Source organism: Rhagoletis pomonella, unplaced genomic scaffold (assembly GCF_013731165.1).
Source record: "Rhagoletis pomonella isolate Grant_MI unplaced genomic scaffold, Rhpom_1.0 Rhpom_scaffold_02237, whole genome shotgun sequence".
Classification (NCBI taxonomy): Eukaryota; Metazoa; Arthropoda; class Insecta; order Diptera; family Tephritidae; genus Rhagoletis; species Rhagoletis pomonella.
In genome coordinates this window covers 2,869-28,416 of record NW_023460791.1, presented here as the reverse complement: position 1 = coordinate 28,416, position 25,548 = coordinate 2,869, and the positions used below count along the sequence as shown (strand labels likewise).

The window sequence follows — 25,548 nt, the reverse complement described above, 5'->3', positions numbered from 1 at the left end:
TTGTTATGAATTTTGATTTTATTTTCATTGAGTCGCCTCGTTCATGAAAGAACTATTGTCATTTATTTGGCGAAAGTTTTAATGGATTATTCGTATGCCAATTAAGAGTTCTTAAATGCTTTTAAAGAAACAATGGAAGTGCTTAAATAAATTATAATTTGAAAAATATAAACGCACTAAGATGCGGCGATTCGGTTTTTCCCGCTAACAATGTAGAATTCGGTATATTTATCTCCTTTCTGAACACAAGAACCGTTGTGTCTTCTGTTTTACGACAGTGTAAATAGATTATATATTTTGGAAAGAGTTTCGAAATACAAGCAAGTAATTTTTAAGCAAAAATACAAAACCGACTTCAATTCTCATAAACAAATTTAGGAGTACCGTTAATTTTTTCATGATCCAATGATCGGATCTAAACCAGATTAGTATGGGACCACCTCTGAGATACTGCTTTTCCGATGCACGATGACGTGGTTATGCGGTAACATAATATACCGTCGAATTGATAACCCCCTCCTTTTTTCGAAGTCTATTAAAAATGTACACTGAAGATGACATATAACCAAAACCAGTTTCTCTCCAAAACCACATTGGAGAAGAGGTGGCGGAAGTTTCCAAACCAAACAGGACAAAGGATGAAGAAAATTCGTTCTAAAAATAAATCTGAGAACTCTTACAAATTTTCTAATAAAACAATCTACATTGAAATACTATCTTCAGGCAATAACACACATATAACAAAACCTAGCTATAAACATACACCTGGAGAGATTATTATTGTCCAATATTGCATATGTAAATATGTTATGCCCAAATTTTTGGTTTACAACACTCTATAACGGCAGCTTCATCATGCTAGTTCAGAACTTTTCTAACTTACTCATCGTTTCTTACGAAGAGAAAAGTCTGAAGGTAGATTCATCGTCAGTCCAATAGTTCTGAACTTTTCGTGCTGTCAAAATAACTACTTAAGGCTTTGCCAACAGTAATTAAATTTAATTCGTAATTGGAAATTTCAGACAGGGCGACTTCCTTGCAGGTGGTTTTGAAGATAGAGCTGCAGAACTGAACCGCTCAGGATTTTTTTTTTTATTGCTGGCGTATGCCGCAAGATCGCGATGTTCTGATTCCGGTAGTTTCGCTTGATATTACATATGCCCATTTTCCCATGGATTCCGGGTATCTTAACCTCGGTCTAACTAAACCTACCCCGGTACCCTCTTCAGTCAAAAAGCCATCAGTACACAAGGTTATCGTGTTCTGGTTTATCTGATATGTCTCCGACATACCTGCCCAGCTCTTTTTATTACTCTAACCAGTTTTAAGCGTTTTTGTAAAGCTGAACCTCGCATGGATGGTATATCCAATCTCGCCAGCGAGAGAAAGACAACAATGTGATGGATACCAAGCCACTTCGGTGTCGAAGGCAGGGTTGCCACTGACGAAAAAAAATATTTACCATCGACTTGAAAAAAATCTACCAAATGTGGGAAATATCTACCAATAACTGTTTTATAATTATTTTAATAAAAACTATAGTTTTATTATTTTTTTTATTTATTTTAATTAAAACTATAGTTTTTATTTTTAGTTATTTCAATAAGAATTAAAATTGTTCTTAAGAACGTTTTATTTAACTAATTATACGGTATTTGGGTCGTATTATTGGCATATTCTCAGTTTCCTTCAACCAAAAGCGGAAGTGATGAAACTAGAGGCAACAATGAAACTTTATTATTTGAAAAACTTCAACTCGAGTTATTATAGACAAATACAGTGACTCAAAAAAGTGATTTTTTTTTAATATTCGCAATATTTTTCGAGTAAAAATTGTTTGCTGCTTTAACTAAATCCATAAAAATCGAGGATTCAAACTATATACAACATATAGAAAAATTCCAAAAATTTTGGTCTAAATTTCGAATTTTTTACTCAGAATTTTTAGAACAATTTGAGATATGGAGTTTTAAAGCAAATACTATTTGAGTATAGCCAAAAATGTGCTGCTTAAAATTCTCATTGATTTTTTTAATTTTTTTCCATTCATAAAAAATGGCGTTGATTTAATTCTTGTTGCGAACAATCATGGTGCGTAATTACATACCTGTAAATTTTTTCTATATATTTAAATAATCATATAAAATATTTAGGCAATCAAAAGTTCCTCGGGATTACAGTAAAATTAGTTTTGAATGGAGCGCGATATGTTCGCCTTATATAGATATACATTTATACGTATGTAATTATATAAAAAGTATGCAAAGAAATTTATAATATATTTAAAGATAACTACGAACAATAAATCGGGAACGGAAAGTTCATCAAAAATCTACCTAAATGAGAAAAAATTTACCTTTTTACCAACCCAAATTTTTTCTACCAATTTTGGTAACAATTTACCAAAGTGGCAACCCTGGTCGAAGGGAACGAAGTCGCCGATGAACTGGCGAGATAAAACAAAGCATCTGTTCTTGTGCACCAAAAGCTGTTAAAAACTTCAAGACTGTTGTAATTTATGAATTCCATGAATGAACTCCATCCTTGGCTAAGGTGATACGTGCTGGTTTAGCGTGATCAGTGATAAGGTTATTTGTTAAAATCTTGGCTAATTGTTAGTGTTTGGTATTTTAGGCTATTTGATCAAGTAAGTTCCTGTGCAAGAAAAAAATACTTTTTCTTCACTTTCCAGCCCGACGTTTCGCTGACCTTCTCAGCATCTTCAGGGGCGATGCTAATTGTTATGGACTACTTGACATCTCATTTATACATCTGTACATTTATTGGTTGCAGATTAAAGTATCCTAGGCCCTTTTTCACTTTAAAGCAACATTTCATTGGGTTCCCAAACAAAAATTTTAACGTTCAACTAGCCATAGGTGTAGTTCAAGATGCCCTTTTAATAGAAGCTTGTTAAAAATACAAATACATTCAAACCTTCCTAAAGTCAGTTAAGCTACTTTAATTGAACGGCGCAGATTTATACACACGGCAATCGTGTGCATGCAAGTACTATTTTTCAGCTTTCATTAAAGTAAGCAAACTTTAGGCCTATTAATTGTTATTCGCTTTAAGCTGTCCGAGATTTCTGACGAACTTTTCGCCGTCCTGCATATACATAATTCAAGGTTCCGTCATAAGTTTTCACAGTTTTTTTTTTTGCCTCATAATTATAGCGTTTTTCCCCCTCATCAAATGAAAGGAAATTAAAGTTGCGTGTTCGTTGTCTATATGCACATATTAGTACTTAGCATACACACACACATAGCAACAAAAATACAAATTTGCATTAAATACCAAAAACTACTTGCGAAACTTATAACCAGTCTATAAAATGTAGCAAGACATGGGGTAGAGAAGAGCATAAGCATCACGGTAGGGGGTAGTGGAAAAAAGTAAACTTTCAGTCAGCAAATTTTACTAGTAGGGACGCTATCCAATTTTTGTTATAGTAATTTCATTTACCGTCGGCAAATATGTTTTGTGGCCCGTATTCAAATATTTGAGGATAAATACATATGTATTTGTGCACATAAAACTACAAGGATATGCACTGGTTTTGGTGAACGATTTTAGACTTATAAATCGCAAATAAAAATATTTGATAAGAGATAATGATTTCAAGTTTTCTAGATTTTATTATAAAATTACTAGATCTATAAAAGGAAATAAATGCCGAAATTATATTAAAAAAAAATTAAAAATGAATGAATTGAAAAAAAATTGGCGTGTAACAAAATCAAATAGGAGATACTAGCTATCTAAATAAGAGCGCGTGTATCAAAAGCTTTTAAAAAAAAATAAAATAAAAAGTATGAAAACGATTTTTGATTCAAAAATTATCTCTCCTTAGCCCACTGTACATCAATTATTAGAAGAGGGGGGCGTAAAAAGTAACGTTTAACTTATGTTTAGCATTTAGGCATTTGTCATGCACCTTTTTTATATACCTAACTACTAATTCAGAGGGTGGGTCTTGGTGAGATTCCTTTATATGTATGAAATGCAGGAATATTTTATAAATGTATGCGTGCAAACGGCACGTGACGCCTAGTCGTTTGTACAACAACTTCTGAGCGTTGGACGTGCACCTTTTATACGCTTGAATGCTTTCGATCAGGTGCCGTTCAATAGGCAAACTCCGTCCTGCGTCCGTTTGTTGTGGTGTACTTGTATGTATTGCCTATGCTTTTCTCAACCTTCTAACGGATATTGGAATTTTTTCCTATGCATCGACTGCCGTGCAGGTCTTATTTATATTTTTTTATGTGGTTTCTAGTATTGCAGACCCTTCCGGTTAATTTAAAATTATGCATAATGCACATGTTTTAGCTTTCTACTGTCATGAAAGGGGTGATTGATTTTAGTAATCGATTAGGTTTGTAGAATAGGTTTTAGATAAGTGGATTTTATATTATACGGATATATTTTTTTTTTTTTAAATTTCAACAAATGCAAATGGGTTAACATAAAAGCTCCAGGAAATTAGAATTTCCAATTGATGCCTGAATGTCGTTCTGTAGAACTTTTTCCTTGCATTTGCTTTTCCTTATCGAGCAGAGCTCAGTGTTTGTCTTCGTAACATACCTACGTACTTGACGCTCGATCGAGTTAGATGATGCAATTTTTTAAGCCATTATTGGCCAGAAAAGGCTTCATTGTCCATCTATGTCCATAAAATGCTGATGGGCAGCGCCTTGCCTGCGCGTAGAGCTTTCATAAGATTCTTATACTTAGTTACATTTGTGTAGATATTCATAAATGTATGTATTCGAATCTTCAAAAAGTTTGGTACGGACATCTTTGAGGTGATCATCTCTGATCTGAAAAAAACGTGCGTGTCAGCGCAGAAAATCGAGAATATTCCCTGAATTTAAATCAGCTAAAGAATCTATAAAGTATGTACTTTCTAAATGCAGTTACACAAAAAATCGGAACAGCCGAGACGTATGAAGGCCTTCAATCGCTTTTCATCAACTTTGGGAGAGATGTGCTCTGTAGTCTGACAGATAGGTTCCGCGATTCACCGGGTGTTTACCTCCTTAATGAAGGGAATATTCTATTTGTGTTTGTAGGAGGTTAACAGTATGACCACTTCCCGGGCCGAATTCACGCCGAAAATTTCTGTCAATTTTTTTCCAGCTCGTAGGCCATACGAGCAGGGACGTCCTTGTGTTCTAGGACCCACCCAACGGTTAATAATCATTTTGATGCCAGCTGGTTGAGAGCCCCTCTACACTTAATGGCTGCCTAGTATGTTATTCCGTTAGATTTTACAGATTTAAAAGCAGCCTGTCTTTCCGAATAAATTGTTAATACTATGGCGCTGTGAAGGAGCGGATGCTATCAGCCACAGGGCGGCCACTTTTATTCCGTTCAGTTTTGCCTGAAGAACGCCAAAGTGGTAAGGTAAACGAAAACCAGGGTTTAGTGAGAGTTGAATGAAGTGAATCGCGCTACCTACCCTGTCGCTTAACTTAGAATCAACTGTATACAAGTAGCCGCCGACATCTGTCAACAAAAGCGACCCCCTCCATAATATCACTGAAATCTATAAGAAAAGGAAAATATTAAATCTCTGCTCAGAAATCAATATAACTACAAATATCCAAAACACACCAACACAACTCACCTGCCTGGATACTAAACTCAAAGCCACAAATACTATACTAAATATTTTGAACAAAACCAACACGAACCCAATTCAATATCAAACAAAGTTTAACGAAATTAAAGAGAGATACCACAACAACCCCTTTATCTACACAGATGGATCTAAGGTCGACAATAATGCAACGTACCTTATAACCGTATAAACTGAATTTATAAAAATGTCAAACCTTTCCTGCTATAGCTCAATATACTCCGCAGAAATTATTGCCATATTCGAAGCAATAAACACAATAAATAGAAAAAAAAAACAAAAATATTGCAATATGCTCTGATATCCTTTCGGCTATTAACTCTATAGGAAACATATACAACGACGAACATTACTCAACAACCATTAGAAATATTATGACAGCAAAATACCCTAAAATAATAAGTACTAATTTGGGTGCCGGGACACGCCAACATAACCGGAAATGAATTCGCCGACTATACCGCTAAACAAGCATATCGGACGACGTCGTCTTGGAAATACAAAGACTACATGCGGACATCTCTTGACCAACACTAATCCAAAATTAGGCCAAAATTACCATACCCCATATCCTCCCGCATTGCCCAATATACTTCACCCGCAGAAGAGAAGTCTTCAGCAACACAAACCCATCCATCTTCCCCAACTTCACAAAAGTCCTAAAAATAACCAACCTATACCATAGAATTTAATACATAAAGTATTGTATTTCTATACATACATATTAAGCATAAGCCCTCGATGGTATTGCTTTATTTTTTAATTAGCTTGTAAGACTTACAGTCAAATTCACGCAAGAAATTTAAGTGAAAAATGATTTTAATTTTTTGAATTTTATATGGGAAGTGACAGAAAATAAATCTCATCTTCCATTTAAATTGCTTGTGAAACAGAGACCCTTCTTCTTTTAGATTGCCCAGTACTGTGGTGGATTACTCTGAGAATTCTAGTGAAGCCTTTATTTGTTGACCCAATCGAACTAAGTGGGATAACAATAAGGGTTTAAATTTTATCAACAACCATTAATAAATTTATCAGTTCCAGTCATTGTTAGGAATAGTTTCTATAAGTGTGGGGCCTGGCAAGTCTAGGCAATAGTGGCATCGTTTACAAATTTATGATTCAATTGCCCTGCGCGTCTAAAGAAAATGAACCTTAACCTTAATGTCAAAGAATACTAAAGTACTGGCAAAACCGGTTCTAGGGTAGGCCCATTTTTTGTACCCATTATTATGATAAAAATTTCAAATAAAACGTAATCATAAAAAAAACTTTTAATTCATTAAAAAGGGTCCCAATAAACCACAACAAAGGCATAATAAACGCTTAGATAATTATAATAATAATAACAGATTGGCGCTTACACATCTGTTAGTGTTTGGCCGAGCTTCTCCTCCGATTTGTGGCGTGTGCCTCGATGTTGTCACACAAAGGTGAAGGACCTACAGTTTTATGCCGACTCCGAGCAGCGATTGTATTTGTTTAGACTAGTACCGGGCGCTTAAATGCATGCTACCCTCTAGTACGGCTGGAGTCAATCGCCACTTTTGGACCGCTACTGCACCGAAATCTAGGGAAATAGCTAACTCCATTAACCAGTGGTAGTGCACAGGATAGTGCAGAGTCGAACCAATCGCAAGCAGAATTGCGATGAACTACGAAACAGGGCGTACATAAATTACGCAAGTAACTACTTTAGTAACTCCTACTAGTGCAGAGAGAGCCGATGGTGACCACCGCCAAGGACATTGCCTTGCAAAAGTAATCGCTGAAATACACGGCAAGTAGTCGATCGATAATCGACGGAGTTTACTTGGTAGATACCGATTCACCAGTCCTGTAGTCGCTCCCTCGTACTCCAGGGTGTGTACTGCTGCATGTGTAAAAATTTCTTTTATGCAATTTATGAAATTTTTGCACATGCACTTCTCAGCTGCCATGTAATAAAACTTTCTTAAGTTTTATTTTGATGGCACTTCAAAATATGCCTGGCCTGGTACTCCGGGAACTGCTTCCGAAGCATTTTGCGGACTCTGCACGGTCTTTACCGTTCACCACAGTGCCTACCCAACTTTTTTGATAGAATAAATATTTATACATAAATAAATTTTATACATAAATGCAAACATACTGGTCTCCCCTCTCACTGAGTTATTCAGTATTTTTATGAGAAGCTTTTAGAAAACCACTTTTCTGTTTTTTTTTTATTTATTTTTTGATGTTGGATTGAACTGGGCTTGAACCCAGGCCCTGCCAAATTGTAGCGCGCACTGCTAACCAATACACCACAGCGGCCGCAAATGATTAACCCTAGAAAGATTACTCTACTGAAAGTTGCTGAATAGATAACCATACGTCTGTGGGACGTATAATGGTTTGTTTGCCTTATTTTTATGGTAATAAAAATTGTATGAAAAATTATTTCAAAGAAATGAACTCTTTGGATATTTATTTATTATTTATTTATTTATAAATATTTTCCATTTAAAATAGAAATACACCACCGATTTCAATCTTCATCTCGCGAAAAATGGAGCGAAACGTTTAAAAATCATACGCCTCACAGGCGTAGGTTATCAAAGCAGGGTTAAATAAATAAGGCTTCAAAAAAAGGATAGAAAAGGATAATAGGTACAAGACTAATTTAAAAAAAAGATCCGCTTTTTGCCTTCGCTCGTTTAAAGTTTCACAAAGGGTTAAGTTTAGAAGAAAAAGCTGTAAAAAGAAACATTGTAGCTTCCAATGGAGTGTTTTAGGATATTTTTAGTTAGTCGCCACCTATGTAAGTAGTATGTGTGAGCAAGGTAAAAATCTACAAATTTTAGTAGAGAAAACCTAAAAACGTGCAACACTGATGGCATATCGCTCATTTAACTATAACTAGCCTGAGTGATTTTCTACACGTATGTATCTACGAGAATATAATTACGTACATAAGTACATATGTACATATGTGTGCACGTATGTTATTCGCTGAGTGCAAAAACTTTTCTGCTACCGAAAATTCCTTAACCTTTTCGCTGTTTCAAACTTGCGCATACTTTTGCCACTCTAACGTAAATAAATACATACTTTCGATTTGTTTAATTACATCCGTTACATTTTTGTTTTCTAAATATTTTAACTACCCTCATACCATCTCTTTAATATTAAAACAATTCAAACAATTCACACAAAATGGCGCCATAGCTCATTCATTGCTTGCTATTAATGTTTGCTTGTATGATATTATTGTATGTATGTATTAAAAAGATTTATTTGCTAAATATTTACGTAGGTGTGCACATACATAAATATGTAGAATTGTACTTACGATATCCATTGATATATTCCAGAAACCGTTAGTTCACCCTTATCTTCGAGGGCGTATTCGATGAGTTCTGTATACGTAAATGGTGGTTTCTTTGGCCTGATTTTGTGGCGGCAAATCCATGGTGGCGTGTGTGGGTTGGAGCGTTTGTGGTGAGAGTTGTACACATGTACGAATATGACGTCGCATTGTTGGTGGTTAAAATATGGCGCAGCAAAATTCATGTAATAAAATACAATACATAGTAGAAAATAAATACAATTTGGGGTTAATTTTTTCTTGCTCCATTTTGTACTAATACTTTTGAATAGTAAAGAAGTATTTAAGTACATATACACTGCCGGAACAAAGTATTGGCACAGCAAATTTTTCACAATATATGCAACAATTTTCATTCTAATATTTGTCCGTTTCCGATCCGATTTCGTATAAAAATATGGTTCATTCTACAACAAAAAACATAAAAATATACTTAATTCCTAAACTTTGTGCAAAACTCGAGAAAATTCGGCAAATTTTCATGAAAGTTTTCAACTTTTTAATCAGATTTTTTAGATTTTTTTTGAGTATGCAGATTTGTAGCCCAATCATTTTAAGTAGCTAGGAATTACCGTTGATTTTTGGAAATTTTTTTCACGCAGTCTCTTCCATACAAAAAATTTGTTTCGAAAATACTTTATATGGAAAAAATGCAAAACATCTTCAACGAAAAAAATTCTCAAAAATCAACGCGATTTTTTACTAACTCCGAACTTGCATTTTTTACTAGAATTTAATGGGCTGCATGCTCAACAAAATTGTAAAAAATCTGATTAAAAAGTTGAAAATTTTGATCAAAATATGCTGAATTTTCGCGAGTTTTGCATAAAGTTTAGGAATTATATTTTTATGTTTTTTGTTGTAGAATGAACCTTATTCTTATATAAAATTGGCGGAGAAATATTAGAATAAAAATTGTTGCATATATTGTGAAAAATTTGCTGTGCCAATACTTTGTTCCGGCAGTGTACTTATATGCATATATGTAGGTAAGTATGTAAACTGAATTTATCTACTTTTGCCACTAAAAAAAAGTTTGAAAAAGAGGAAATGCAGTAATAGAAATATACTTGCATATGTATGTATTTCAAATGACCAAAATCGAACATGAATTCATGTGTCGCGTATATAAAGTCCGTTTTCGAAAAAAAGCAAGACCTTCTTATTTAGTAGCCCTTTCGCAGCATTTGATACGAAACAAAATGGTTTTGAAAGCTAAAGTAAATCCCTTTCACGAAAAAATATTGCCATTGAGCCACAATTACCCCTTCACCTTAAAAAAATTTTTCGAAAGTAGTGTTCTTTGAAAAAAAAACATGCAAAATCCACGGGATTTATTCCAAAACAAAAAAAAAACGATGTATTTTTTATTATACTAGTATTATAGATTTTCAGACGAGCAACACGATTGCACTGTTCAAAATTTGAAAAAAAAATGTTAGCACCTTAATTTTAAAAATGCATTGTTTATTGAATTTTTTTTTCTATTTGCATGCAGCTGTGCATCCTTCACTCAATTTTATATCCCACGAACAATAAGTGCAATTCAAGACCTTTAATTTGAGCCAAAGACTTTAGGCCTTTTAAGAGCCAAGTTATAACAATTTTAAACCAAACTTCGAAACTGCTGTGTTTTTACTCCGAAATTAGAAAAAAAGTGCGTAAAATGTCGAATGAATTTTCAGAATTGTAACAATTTAGCTCTCAAAGGGCCTAGAGATTTCTACCTTGGCTTAAATTAAAGGTCTTGAATAGCACTAAAACTGACTTGTTATTTGAGGGATATAAAATTGTGTAAAGGATGCACAGCTGCATGCAAATCATAAAAAATACAATATATAATACATTTTTCAAATTGAGGGGTTGATTTTTTTTTTTCGTTTTTTAAACAGTGGAATCGTGTTTCTCGTCTCAAAATCTATATATTAGTATAATAAAAAGTACAAAAAAATTTTTTTTTTTTTAATATATCCGTTGGATTATGTATGTTTTTTTTTCGAAGAACACTATTTTTGACCAATTCTTTTAAGGTCAAGGAGTTATTGTGGCTCAATGGCAATATTTTTCCTTGAAAGGCAACTACATAAGCTTTTAAAGCCATTTTGTTTCATATCAAAATATTGCTTCTGTCGAAAGCGCTACGATTAATTGGCATGAAGTGTTTAAAAAGCCCACTGTGTGCCGTCGAGTTAGCTCGAATATTTTATTTTTCAGTCGAGAAATGTAATTTTGAAATGTTAAAATTACTACGGAGTATTTTTCTCAAAAACATATGACTGAAAACATTTGATTTCTAAAAATATAACTCTTTTATAAACAATATATAACAAAATAAAATAAAATGTCTATCATACTTGGGCGTACAAAATTTTTGATTCTCGTTCCGATCAGGTGCCGATATACAATCCGTAAGACCGATCAAAAGAGGAATCAGCGATAGACATGTCCCAAGATATATGAATATCTCAAAAAATCCTTTTAGAGGTGATATTTGGGGCAATATTAAAAAATATACTTATTTAAAAAAATTCGAAAAATAAAAAAGTTACAGAATTGTGAATACCTCTAACTAAGCTTAAAACATTCTGCAATTTTAAAGATTTCGTTTAAGATACGAGTTTTTGAACTTTAAAAAAAGAAATTTATTGCATGCATACCATTTAAAAATATTTGTATTTAAATTCAATAAAAATTGTTTAACATAACTTTGTTTTTTTTTTGCTTTAAAGATTTTTTTACTTGAAAATTCTGCACATTTTTGAGTTTTTTTAGTATTGTTTCTTTGTAGCGCTAAATATCACCTTTGAACCGAGACCACAACCATTTTTAAAGCTATAATAGTTTTTGTAATATTCAAAAATTAATTTTGCGAGTGCCGGAAATTGTGAACATTAGAATTTTGCATAACTTTTTTAATTTTTCCCCCCTTTGCTAGAACTTCATTATATGATAAAAGAAAAGTTCTGACCAAAATTCATTCAAATCAAAAATGGTCGATTCCAATCATTGGTCGATTTGACATGGTTTGACCCACGACTTCTTTGTTTTGTTAGGAAGAAATATCTGCAAACTTTCATTCCACCTCTAATTGAATACGGGAATATAATAGGAATGTTTTGATGTTGGTTTTCTCGCAGCGCTTAAGAATCTGATGCGTAATTTTTTGACCAGCAATTATTTGATGCATTGCAATAAAATTGGGACGTCCTAATGTATCCTTAAAGGAATAATCGAAGCAATGCGACTCTTTAAGATACAGATTTTTGATTTTCTTTACGATCTTTTATCTAATCCGATTTAATCGTAAACCCGTTACTTTTAAATGAACATAAAAGCAATTCTGTACGAGCTTTTTAACGACATGAACATAGTTAAGCCCAAGAATAACCAAGAAGAACCAAGTGCAGAACGACCTCTCCGCACTCGGGATGAACAACTAGCGCAAATCTGCAAAGGAGAGAGGCAACTGACAAACGGTTGTAGTGGCAAATAAGAAGAATAAAAGATATTCATTGTTCGGATTCCGATACATAACAACACACGAATCTTGAGACCAAAAATATTTCAAGATCTTCTAAGCTAAGAGCACTAATTAATATAGAAACTTGTTTAGAGTTCTGATACGAGTAGCTGTAGTATTTCACTCAAAGACTTTTTGGCGAATCTAAGTTTACAAACTGACTGAGTTAGGTCCATGGCACTTATTGTCGTTTCATTCAAAACACAAAAAGATTAAATATCCTCAAAACTTACGCTCTTTGCGGCGAGTTCTCGACAACCACATTTTCAGCGACTACCATATCGGCACCATCCACCTCTGCGGTCACCTCCATAACAAGTTCCTCAAACTTTTTACCAGCCTTTGTTGAACTTTTCGGAGAACGCGTGTAGTCACTAAACGGCTGCTGCATGCTCGAAAGTGGTGTCGCTGCCGAAAACGATGATTGTGGCGAGCAAGAGTTCGATTTGTGAAATGAACTAGGAGAGGAAATACTATTGCCTTGTTGTACGCCGGCATTTAATACATTCGTATTCACATGGTTATTACTATTTGCACCCAAGTCCGGCGAAAGATGAGGAAATTCATCAAATTTAAAATTTAACAACCAAGAAAGGTTCTTATCCTCAAAATCCGCCTCCGTATCGGCAGCCGTTGAGGTTTGTGGCATAGACTGTGGAATTTGTGGAAGCGCCTGATTGATAGACTGTTGCAGTGTTTGTTGTTGACGATACCTGTTAGGGTTTGCACTATTTACTGGTGATCTTGACACTTGCTTCTCAGGAACTAAAAACTGTGTTGGAGAGGATGATTGTGCCTGCTGCTGTTGTTGCTGCTGCTGCTGCGGCTGTTGATGCGTGACCTCTTGACTTTGTTGTACGGCATTGAGTGTGGTTATCTCTGTCGCCTTTAGCGGCAGCGTCGGATGTAGATGTGCGATTTCGGTTTGCAAACCCGAATTATAACGATGATCGAGTTCGAGCAGATCGCTTGCTTGCCAATTGCTACCATCATCGTAGTTGGTATTCACACAAACATTTGATGGTGCAGCAAAGGCTGGCAATTGGGAATCAGCGCCATTGGTGCTATGACTTACCAGACTGGCTGTAACTGGCACAATTAAATTGGCATCGTAGGCGAAGAGATCATTAATGAAGGAACTGTTGCCGGTTATGAGATTGAATGTCATATTGCTATTGTTGTTGCTATTATTATTATTATTATTATTATTGTTAATAGCTTCGTTATCTGCAATGATACTATTGTTGTTGTTGATGATTGCACTGTTGTTATTTGTTGTAAGTGTGGCACTTGGGCTAATGCTTATATCATTCTGTAGATTTTCTGTTTGTATCGCGTCTATGAGCAAGTTATCATTGTTGTTTGTAGATGAATAGCTGTTATAGTTGGCGACCGGAGTCGTGAAACAGTTGGATTCGGTTATGGTGTCACTGGATTCCTGCATGTGCCGCTTCTTCCAGACGGGCGTTGTGCACGAAGCATTCTGATATTCAGCTGTGTGATTTCCTGTGACATTAGCATTGACGTTGTTGCCAGTGGGACTAGTATCGCCTTCGAATTTTCGTTTTAGAAAATTATATTCACAGTGCGGTGAAGATTCGGTTATGCAGTCCGCGGGCGTAGTAGCGGATAAGGAATTCGGCGAGTGGCCGCTGGGCGGTGCGGGCAAATTAATCATGTTCGGCGATTTTGAACGTTTATGCACTTGACAAATATATTTATGTATATATAAACATTTGAAAACTTCCTTTTTAACTCGTATTTTTTTAATTTTTTTTTTTAAATTAAGAAACTAATCACCATTTGAGCATTTTATGGAATATTTTTTTGAAGTTTTTAGAACTTATTTCCTTTGGATTTTTGCTAAGTTTAATTCTAAGGTTTCTTATGTAATTAAATTGCAAGATTTCGAAAACGTATTCATTTATACATTTAAAAATATGTATTTATTTTATTTTTTTTCCGTAGACACAAAAGTATTTGTTTTTTTTTATTCAAAAATTTTCAAATATGCGCCCGAATGCATTGCTTCCACTGCAACGTACATTTCGATGCGCTAGCTCAACTCCAACTGAGCGTCCGGATGTCAGCTGTGCAATTTCGAACTCTCGTCTTACATCGCAGGATAGGAGTTGGAATACTCATTACCCTTGCGCAGTCATGCATAGTACAAATTGACAACGAAGAATGTGGCAATTTTTGTTAGTCATTTTCGATTTTAGGCTCTAATTTTTCGCCTTCCAATGGCCCATAGCACACAGCACGTATGTATGTATGTATGTACATTAGGTTATATTTTAAAATTTTCGACAAAATATTTTGGAAAAATATTAACATTTACGTGTGTCCAGCTTTGAATGAGCGATTTGAAAAACCTAAAAAAATTTCATTATTTTGATTCCGTTAACAAAATGTTCAAACATGTTTATGCACGACTTTTAAGCTTCAACTCTTCTATCATCAAAGGTGATTTTTAGATTTTTTTTTAAATTAATTTTATTATATTCAACAATTTTTATTGAGCTTGAGGCCGTATTTAATGAAAAAATATTGCAGAAAAACAACAATAATTTACATTTGGTAAATGTTATAGCGAGCACTGGGATATGAACTAGCGACTTCGGATTACATTTCCCCAGTGAACGCGGTTGAAGAAGTCTGATGAGGAGATGTGGTGACCTTCAAAATAGCAGCTATACTTTTACCAAATGTAAATTATTGTTTTTTTTTCACAACCTTTTTTCATTAAATACGGCCTCAAGCTCAATAATAATTGTTGAATACAATCGTTATTAGACAAAAAAAAATAACAAAACACAAATAAATTAATTTTATTTATAGAAAAGTAGATTTCTTGAGATCTATTAAATTTTTTAATTCCAGTGTAAAATTCGCAACTTTTTTTTTAGTGAGGCCCCCTAATGTACATACATAAAACCGTACATATGTATCTAGTTGTTAGCACGAGTTGCACCGCATGCGTTCTGGTTGGTCGCTCTTTGGCTATAATCAATTGCGAGTAACTAACTGTTCGAATTTCGCTGAATGTACTTGTCCTAATGCTTATACAGGGTGTTAAGCCGACCGGTGTGCTAACCAATTTATCATTTCATCTCAAATATTAAAATATGTTTGTATATACATTAGGGTGGCCCTTATAAGGGCTTTTTTATACTTTACCCTTCAGCTTTGTACCAATACAAGGAAAGTTACCTCTTCAGAATTCAGTCCAGTTCAGAGGTCAATAAAAAGTTTTAGCAAAAAATGAATTGCTGGATTTATATATTCCAGGTATTGAACACAGTCGGGAAACATAGCGATTTATTTCGCCGAGAAGAGGGAATATTCAAAGTACAAACTTGTATGAGCAATACTTTTTCTCTTAAAAAAAAAGCAAAGTATATAAGAAAATTTTGAATCAAAGCCAAAAATATATATATATCAATTTGCTACAAAAATTTATGATATCCACAAGGATTTCAAGAATAAATATTTCAAAGTACACTTTCGCATCTTTATAAAGGGATAGTTACAAACACAAAGCATTTTAAAGTTTCCTTTACATTTTTTTTTATTTCATTTAATTCCTCAAGTGGAATAAAAAAAGAGATATTTTGTTTTTGTTTAATTTTAATGGGTCGAAGAAGAAAACATTTTTTTTATGCAAATGGACTAAACTGAGACGTATCACTCATAAATTAAAATCAAAAACTAAGAGCCATCCTAATGTACATGTCTTTGTACATATGTACATATCTTTGGCGGCGCTCAATGAAGCGTTTAATAGTCGTGGAAAAGGTAAATGCGCATGTGTGACCGAATGTACGAAGGCGTTGAAAGGTCTATGAGCCTAAAAGTGAGTGCGTGTCTCTTTTGTTGTTGTTTGAAAAAGTGCAAGGGATGTTGCACAGGACACACCATACGGCGCGCGCATTACAGTTGCCAATGCTATTATTATAACCAATTGATGAACAGGTGTCGCTGCGTAGGACTTCAACGTAAACAATTTCCAATGATTCCAAAATTTATATTCCAGGATTGCAAACATTGAATTTCGAATTTCAAACTTATTTTTACATATGTACATATATATGTATATTTAGGTTGGTTTTGGAATTTATTGTACATAATATTTGTAAAACTATTTATATTGGTTTATAAATATACATACATATGTATATTACTCCATTAACATAAAGAGATTACATGCCCTTACTACATACAGTGATGGTCAAAACTCTTTGTTGATATTGGTTGTACCTAGCCCGTTCATTCTTGGTAGGTTGATTTTTTTTATATATGTACAGTATATTTTGCTTCTTTGTACGAAAAACTTGTGCACTTAACCGAAAAAGGTACTTAAGCGAATTTTCTTTACTACTTCAATGAGGAAGGTACCCGAATCCCTATGAAACCAAGTAATGGAGGAGCACTTACCACGTAGAAATTACTGCAAGCGAAATTTTTACCGAATGGTATCTAATTATCTATATAACTACATAAATTGATAGCCATTTTCGTTGTTCTGCGAGATGAGCAAAATAAATAAAAGCTTGTAAAATTAGGTAATTGTAGGGCCAGTGCAGGTAAACGTAATACTTTCTTTGATAATTGATACTAGTTGCACAATTTTTAAGGCAGGTATCGCCAATGTGCAGGTATGTTGAATGCATCTATCGGAGCAGTTTCCTTACAAATGTTACAAATAACGCCTCTGATGCGCATTTTGGGGTAGGTATCTTAAAGGTGCACTTAAGCATAAAGGCAGCAAAGCAAAATATACTGTATGTATATATATCTGTAACACGTGTCCTAAAAATATTCGGACCATAAATGCGATTTTTCCATACATACATATCTGTGTTCGTATGAAATAGTGGCTTATGTCGAAATGCTGGCTTTAGTATAATGCGGAATTCGCAGCATACGATCGCGAATGACTCACTGGTGCCGAGCCGTTAAAGAACTTTTGGCAAATAAACGTGCAAGAAATAGTTTCGATACTAGCAAGTCAATATGTATTCTTATTAAATCTCGTCAAAAAATTCCTTGTCGTTTAAAGAATAAAGGGAATGCCACATTATACTAAAGCCAGCTTCCAGAAAGGTAAGCTGAAGTATTTAAAAATGCCCAAAATTGATACTTAAAATTTCCTTATAACAAGGAATTGTAAACTGACAAAAAGGGACTTAAAAATATTTTTTTTTGAACTATGGGCGTGGCAAATATCGAGAAAAAAGTCAAGTTGGGTCAAAAAAATTCCGTTATAAATTCAATATTTCTCGCTCTATTTACAAAAATGGGGTACCATTGGAAAGGTAAGAAATCAAGCTTTCTCAGTCCAAAGGCGTAAATACAAATTTTTTTCTCGTTCGAGATCAAATGCAAGTGAATTACTCGAAGAAAGTAAAATTCCAAGTAGGCATGAAAAAAGAAAATTTCATCAAAACCAGCACTTTCCAGCAGCTAAAGTTGTGTTGTTTAAAGTCTAAGAGGAGTGGCAAATAAACTGAGATACAAACTTTATCGAATAATCGCGGATAACGAGTTTGCGCGTCTAATGAAATTAATAAATTGCCAATATTAAATTTAAGTTAACATCGTTTTACTTTAACAAGAAATACACAGTCCTAGTTTACTAATATGTATGTATATATATTCATTAAAAAGAACTTATCTAAAAAAAAATAAGATCGAATATGCAATTGTTGCATAGATCACATAATACCAAAAAATTGAAATTGGGATTCAGTTTCAAATATAAAAGTTTAAATATTCTTACGCTTGGTAATCTTCCAAATCAAATCCCGTGCCGCCCTACACTTTGATTTAAATTTTGTAGTTGTTATTGCTTCGTCTTTATCAGGCATTTCTGAAAACATTTTTGACGTCGTTTTAAAATTTGGCGATATAAAATAATTTAATTAATATTTTCTAGAATATGGAAATAATACACTGTGCGTCGAGAACCTCTGGAAAAGTGTACTCCGGTTAAATAAATATTTTCGCTTAATTCTCTCGGTTCGTGTTATTATTCCAATTGAGATTATAAGGAAGTTTCTACGATTACATATATAAGCACAGATTAAAAAAATATATATAAATATATATGACAACGAATAATGACATGTAGTGTATGATACGTTTAATACGTCACAAACTTTATTTGAAATACTTATGTATGTACATACATATGTAGCTTGAATGATAAACTTGTTCCGGGCATTTTTTTTAATACTCCACATGGCAAATGTTCTGATTGTTTTTGGTTGATTTGAGTTAATTGAATTTTACTGAGCGGGGAAAGTACCGAAATCTCTAAATAATTTATGATCGTTATGGCGAACAGTATTTTTTATAACTTCAAGATAGATACTGTTAACTGGTTTAAAGTGCATTAAGGCATAAGAAAAGAAATTGTATACATATATGTACGTACAGATGTATACATATATGTATGTACATACATGCACATTTGATCAATTCACAGTACGGCATAGCTTAACCAATTACCTCAGAAAAATTAATTTGTTTCTTGTTATGTAGCAACTAACTTTTTGCGAACTATACTTACTTGAAGAAAATGGCTATAAGAAGTTTTTTCCTCTCCTGTACAATTTTTAAATTGGGACCTAGGAACTTTTTACTCTACATATTTACATATGTATGTATAAATGAATGTTTCTTTTTTTTGGTCCAAATTTTTGTATAGTTTATATGTAAATTCAAAACTTTAAAACCGTTTTTCTCGATTTATTTTTTATTTTTGAGTTATGCCACTATTGAAGTAAATGAGCGGTGTGAGTATTACATTGCGTATTAAGAAATAATTTAATGCTCGATAATACGACTACTAACTCTTATTTATTTAAATATGTATATGTACAAATATGTAGTATTTACCGGTAGGCGGTAGAATCAAAATGATCGATCATCGAAACAGGTTTCCACTTGTGACGTTTCAAAGCAAACAAAATTTGCAAAAACGCTGGTACATGTTAAATGTAGATATGCGTATATGTATGTACATTAGGGTGCCCATCGAAAATGTTATTTTTGGAAATTTCGAGACCCTACCCCCTAATTTGATTCGTTTTTATAAGAAATATTATTGCCTATTTTTATATTTTTATAGATTTTTTAAAGGTCATTCGATTTAGGTCAGAAAATAGGATTTTGTAGATTTATGTGTTTTGAATGACTATTTTTGATTCGATTTCAAAGATCGAATATGATCTGTGAAGAGGATATATAGGCCTTTAAAATGGTTTATAATAATCTATTGTCGGCTTGATGGGATTTTTTATCTAATAAATTAAAAAAGACCAATACATATTTCTCTTAATTTTTTAAAATTTGACCATCGATAATTTCTACAATTTCAAAATATCGACTACTATCTAAAATTAAATCTAGTTTTAAATAAACTCATAGCCCACTTATTGCTATCGCATAAAAATTGTCGAAGTTAGGCGACTTTTCTTAAAAAGGGCTTTGAATTTATATGTGTGTATGTACCGGAATCTCAGATTTTTTGAGCAGTGTGGCTAAGGAGTTCATCAATATTTATTCAAAATTGATATATACAATCGCTCTTTAGCAAAAAGGGGGGGGGGGGGGGTTCAAGAAATTTTAGGAAAATGGCTGTGCCACCGCCCACTTATATATATGTATATGCGTATCTCAAAAACTACTTGACCGATCTCGACCAAATTTGTTATACACATTGTGCTTAGTGTCCTTAAGTACAGTCTTCAAAATTTTTGAAATGGAACAAAACCTACTCTCCCTAAAATATAGCTAGCTTTGAGTTTTTTGAAATTACCGTTACGTTGGTGGAGCCCGTAACTTTTTTAACATTGGTAGGTTTTATTTAGCCCACCCTGTATGTACTTATGTACAAATGTGAAAATACATACATGTGTACACATGCAAAAGCTCGAAATTTTTTCTTGGTAGCAAGAGAGTGATGAGCTCGAATGAGTACAATCAAGAATATTTGATGAGCCAGGTTCAGCGCGCATTACCGCTGTTGATAATAAAACAAAGCTCCAAGTGCGAGTGTAGCGATCAGTTGCAGAAAGGCATTCTAACGCGGTGGATCGGTAGAGATTTTTTTTTGTACGCAGAAGCAGATACAATATAAAAGGAAAGAGTCTTAAAATGCGAAACATTCCTTTGTTTGTTCTACTTGCCCTGTTATGTTACCTAAGTGAGGTTTCGACCGGCAAAAACGATTGTCCGCGTATTAAGTTAAAACGTCAGTGGGGTGGTAAACCGGCTACTGCAATAACTTACCAAGTGCCGCCAATTCGCTATGTAATCATTCATCACACAGTTTCGGATGAGTGTGATCAGTTTCTGAAATGTGCATCGATTTTACAGAGTACACAAATTTATCACATGAATGATTTAAAATACGATGACATCGGTTATAAGTAAGTGAATTGGAAATTGTTCGCATTTTGTTTTCATTTATGGTTACGCCCCACAATTTGCGCGGCTGCACTTATTATCACTGAACGAATCTGAATTGGGTAAACCCAGTGAAAGTTTGCTACTACATCAAATATTAACGTTTTTGCTACACTTTTTCAGTTAAAACAAAATACTTATATAGAAGCGATCAATCATTTATTTTCCTTGTTTTTGTTTTTTGCAGTTTCCTCATCGGCAAAGATGGCGTCATTTATGAGGGCACTGGTTGGGGCGTGCGCGGTGCACACACCTATGGCTACAATATGAATGGCACAGGTATTGCTTTTATCGGCAACTATGCAGGTATGTTATCCTTACTTTAAGTAATTGCCCAAATGATTCTCAAATCTTTCTATTTTTAGAAAAGTTGCCATCGCGCTCAGCTTTGAATGCCGCCAAGAAGCTTTTGGCTTGCGGTGTGAAGGAAGGTGAATTAGATCGGAATTATATACTTTTGGCAGCTTCACAAGTAATCAGTACGCAAAGCCCGGGCTTAATATTATATAATGAAATACAAGACTGGGATCATTGGTCTATAAATCCTTAAATATCTCAATTTTTTTTGGTATTGTGTATACTAAATATGCATTTAAGAAACAATTATAAAACCTCGATCTTTTCTACTCGAGCTTGAAATTTGGTTTGGTATAATGGTAAATCCTTTTCATTTTGGTAAATTTTTGTTAGTGTATTTTGTCTGAAAAACAAGCAAAGCTTTCATTTACCGCTTCATTTTTCGTAGTTATCTATATATTATAAATTTCTTTCCAAAGGTGTAGTCTACTTTATTGCATTCATTTTCGAGGCGAACATATCGTGCTCCACTCAAAACTAATTTTACTGGAATTATGAGGAACTTTTGATTGCCTTTTTTTTCGTCAGTGGCAACCCTGCTTACAATTCGTAAATATGTACCTACAGTAGTGACTCAAACAAATGAAAATATTTAAATATTCGTAATGTTTTTCGAGCTAAATTTTTTTGTTTGTTATTGTTCTATAAAATATACCGTCCAAGCTTTAACCTGTTATTTTTCTATAAAATATACCGTCCAAGCTTTAACCAAAACCATATAAATCACAGTTTCAAACTTTTTTATACTTTAAAAAAATTCAACAAATTTTCATCAAATTTCAACTTTTTAATCTGAATATTTAGAAAATTCTCAAAAATCAACGCGATTTTTTAGTCGGCAGAAACTTGCACTTAATTAGACTAGAATTTTAATGGCTTTAAAACTGCATACCCAAAAATGTTCTAAAGAATCAGATTAAAAATATTAGATTTCGATAAAAATTTGTTGAATTTTTCTAAATTTTGTATAAATTTTGAAACTGTGATTAATATTCTTTTGGTCACCAGTTCCGAGTTTATTCGATTGCTGAGTATTAGGCCTTATGTTGGACGAAAGGCAAGTATGAAGGACTCCAAATGGAGAAAATTAGCCAATGGTTACACAAATAATGGAGTAAATTAATCGACTAAGACTTGCGTTAAAAGGTTAAAATTTAAAAACTAATTAATAGAATTAAAGTAAAACCTGTGGAAAATTAACAATATAATACTTTTTTTCGCAAAATCTATAAAGAACCCTTTTATTTTTCATGAAAAAAACCTGTGCGTCAGTTTTTATTTTACACCCCGTACAGCTACCATTTATACCCAAACAAGAAGATCCCTTAATTTCGTGGAAGCATAGTCGCTAAGAATTTCCAAATTTGTTTACACCTCTTTCTTTGTTTCAATGCTTCTTTTCATAATGAAAAATATATAAACTTTTAACTCTTACTACTAATTAGATACTATTAAATTTGATTATAAAAATACAAAAAAAAAATCTGAACTATATTTTTAAATAGAATCTTTTTTAGTCGGATATCAGAAAAACGGCCGCCTAAGCCGGGATCCGTATATTTACCGTTGGAAGACAAAAAATAAAAAAAATGCACTACATATTCAGAGGAAGCGGAATGTAAGTTGATGGTACCGAAGTTTCTCTTAAGCTTTTACTACAAAAACACATAAGATCATTAAATAATTTAGAATTTAACGAAATGGATATTTTTTTTATTAAATCCATGGGCCTGTTGTTTTTAACAAGGACCGAAGATAAGCGGTAAATATCAAGGTTTTTTGTTTTTTCAGCATTGCAAAATCGTTACTTTTTGATTTTTATTTTTCCGGTTAAGAATAATCGTTAAATTTGGATTTTTATTTTTTCGAAACAAATCTAATCGTTCGATAAAAAATACTCGTTATTTTGGATTTTTAGTTTTTTGATCACGTTTAACCATTATAATGGAATTTATGGCCGATTGAAATTTTTTACATATCTAATTGGAACAGTTGTTTTCGAATTCAGAATAACCCCGAAAATCAATTTCATCTGTGATTGGGCGCTCAGGGCACTGTTACGTACATATTTCTGGTAAAAGCATCACAAAAGAAATTTAGAAAGGCTTCTTTAAAAAGTAAAAAATCTTATAATCTCGGATAGGATCCCATTTAATTTTTTTTTTAAAAACTTTCGTAGAATATTTTAATCTCTTACCTGCTGAGTAAATTTTTTAATTGGATCTATACTTTATCAAAACGCCCAAAACTGTAAAAATACATTGATTCTACGCCATTTACCTGTTATGCAGGCTCATATCCCTTTAATTCCTAATTATTATTTTTTTTTTACTTACCAGATTTGACCCATACAGCGGAAGCTAAATGCAACCGATTAAAAAAATAATTTAAGAATTTAAATAATCTGTGCAGGCACATAATAATAATTTCTTAACAAAGAATACTAAGGTACTCACTCACCTTTCAATGTGTTTGCGAAAACCGCCATATTGACCAATTTTGTTAACACAATTTTGTGCGATACAATTTTTTCACATTACTGACGCGATTAACCGAACTCTGTACGAACGACCGAACACACTACATCAAATGGCGCTTGAAAACCCGAAAACGATTTACACAAACTACCGAAGAGATTATAAAATTGCAGCACATTTTTTTTAATTTTCTCAACAGCACGTTTTATATACGATTATTACACTATATATGCAAATATTATTGAATGCATAAATACAACCGATATTTTCACACATTTATATACATGCGTACATATGTATTAAAGATATACAGATAGACACGAAACACCACCGGCGTGGATTACCGACAGCACTGTGCATGCCTGATTTACGCTTTCACCGGCTGCTGAGCAACAGGTTACCTCTTGCTTTTTAAAACGAACTTTTTGCACTCTATACCAACATTTGATAGATTTCGCATTTCATTTAACCTTAAATTCACATTTCATTTAACCTTTAATTCGGTTTTATCAATAAATTAAACACTTTCACTGCACACTACGAAATTTAAGCGATGTCGATTCCACGGGCAAAAATATAACTGGAAGAAATTTTTCAAGCACTCAACGAATACATACATTTCCGTATCTCTTTGTACTCCATCCGTCGTACAATTGGTTTCCTTTCGTAATGCATGAAAGTGGCGAAGGGCGTCATCTGCCGCAAAAACATAACAAACACAGGTTTGGAAAGAAACAGTACACAGGGTTGCAAATTTGTAGGGTGCACTGAATGATACAGTTTTTTCGTCATTCCGTTATTTCGAAAAAAATTTGATGATAGATTTCCGAAATATTTTTTTTTTTGTTGAATTTTTTCTATGTAATTGGACTAGTTACGAAACTCTGCGAAACAGACTTAAGCCAGAAAAGGCATATGTGAGCCTTCAAAATTCGCATCTGCATCCGCAACATTTCCGATTGCTATGAGCAGTTTCGTATTCTCCCTATCGTTTTCTTTTTTTTTTTTTTTCGTGGCTTTATGGACCCTGTAGTCCAAGATTGTTGGCAGTAATACTGTAATGTATATGCCAGGTTATACAAGAGTATTGAGGTAATCCGTTGATTCTTGAAGTCTCCCGCTATCTCAGAGGTTCTCCCTTTGATGCTCCTTGCTGTGCCGAATATGGGTGGAGGTGTTGGTGTGCTTTGACAAAAAGAAGATACACAAAACAGATACAAGGACAAAACGATTACATTGAACATACAGTTTCTCTAATGCAAAACGATATGCATTGAACATACAATTTTTTTTTTTCCATTTATTTATTTACATTTGTACATCGACATGTAGCATAGTTTACACGTACGTCGGAGCCCGTGGATTGTCTTTTTGAAAAAGAACCGATTATATATTAATATAACATATTGATCCGTCCGATGAGTTTACAATTATTATTATTTTTTTTTTTTTTCCTTTTTTAACGTTATTGACATATAAAAAGTGTTTATTGTTCCGGTACTTTAGAAATTTATACATCAACTTTATTTATTTTTTTTTTTATAAATCTATACTCCGAAAAGTAATAGAAATTAGGCATCTGTCTTTGGAATGAACATAAAAGCGAAGGATTATTTACGTCCTTTACGCCTTGATCAGTCTTATATAAGGTAAACAAAGTTTTTAGTTTTCTTGTCTTTAAATTGAGCGATTAAGTTGTTTGGCGATTCTTTTTTTTTTTTTTTTT

At 33.4% G+C, this 25,548-nt stretch overlaps 3 protein-coding genes across 3 annotated transcripts in view; 1 reads left to right on the top strand and 2 right to left on the bottom strand.

The window, feature by feature from the left end:
* Positions 1 to 8,953: 8,953 nt before the first annotated feature.
* Positions 8,954 to 14,191, bottom strand: LOC118753230 (uncharacterized protein DDB_G0283357-like). Its single transcript, XM_036488106.1, has 2 exons — positions 12,747 to 14,191; positions 8,954 to 9,053 (listed from the first exon to the last, which is right to left on the bottom strand). The coding sequence occupies exons 1-2, from the start codon at positions 14,189 to 14,191 to the stop codon at positions 8,954 to 8,956; spliced, it is 1,545 nt and encodes a 514-aa protein (XP_036343999.1).
* Positions 14,192 to 20,595: 6,404 nt separating this feature from the next.
* On the top strand, positions 20,596 to 21,662 carry LOC118753229 (peptidoglycan-recognition protein SA-like). Its single transcript, XM_036488105.1, has 3 exons — positions 20,596 to 20,951; positions 21,176 to 21,294; positions 21,354 to 21,662. Exons 1-3 carry the CDS (start codon positions 20,677 to 20,679, stop codon positions 21,536 to 21,538), a joined length of 579 nt encoding a protein of 192 aa, XP_036343998.1. The 5' UTR covers positions 20,596 to 20,676; the 3' UTR covers positions 21,539 to 21,662.
* A 3,297-nt stretch (positions 21,663 to 24,959) lies between these two features.
* Positions 24,960 to 25,548, bottom strand: part of LOC118753228 — a 1,355-nt gene continuing 766 nt past the window's right edge. Inside the window, exon 2 of the mRNA XM_036488104.1 lies at positions 24,960 to 25,007. The gene's annotated coding sequence lies outside the window, so the exon portion shown is untranslated. The remainder of the gene's footprint in view (positions 25,008 to 25,548) is intronic.

What these genes read in the sequence shown, in the direction of transcription:
- LOC118753229 (XM_036488105.1), top strand. Translation starts at nt 20,677, where the DNA reads ATGCGAAACATTCCTTTGTTTGTTCTACTTGCCCTGTTATGTTACCTA. An exon ending in TACGATGACATCGGTTATAA is followed by an intron (nt 20,952 to 21,175) that starts GTAAGTGAATTG and finishes TGTTTTTTGCAG; the next exon opens with TTTCCTCATCGGCAAAGATG. An exon ending in TTTTATCGGCAACTATGCAG is followed by an intron (nt 21,295 to 21,353) that starts GTATGTTATCCT and finishes TTCTATTTTTAG; the next exon opens with AAAAGTTGCCATCGCGCTCA.
- LOC118753230 (XM_036488106.1), bottom strand. Translation starts at nt 14,191, where the DNA reads ATGATTAATTTGCCCGCACCGCCCAGCGGCCACTCGCCGAATTCCTTA. An exon ending in GAGAACTCGCCGCAAAGAGC is followed by an intron (nt 9,054 to 12,746) that starts GTAAGTTTTGAG and finishes CCACAAAATCAG; the next exon opens with GCCAAAGAAACCACCATTTA.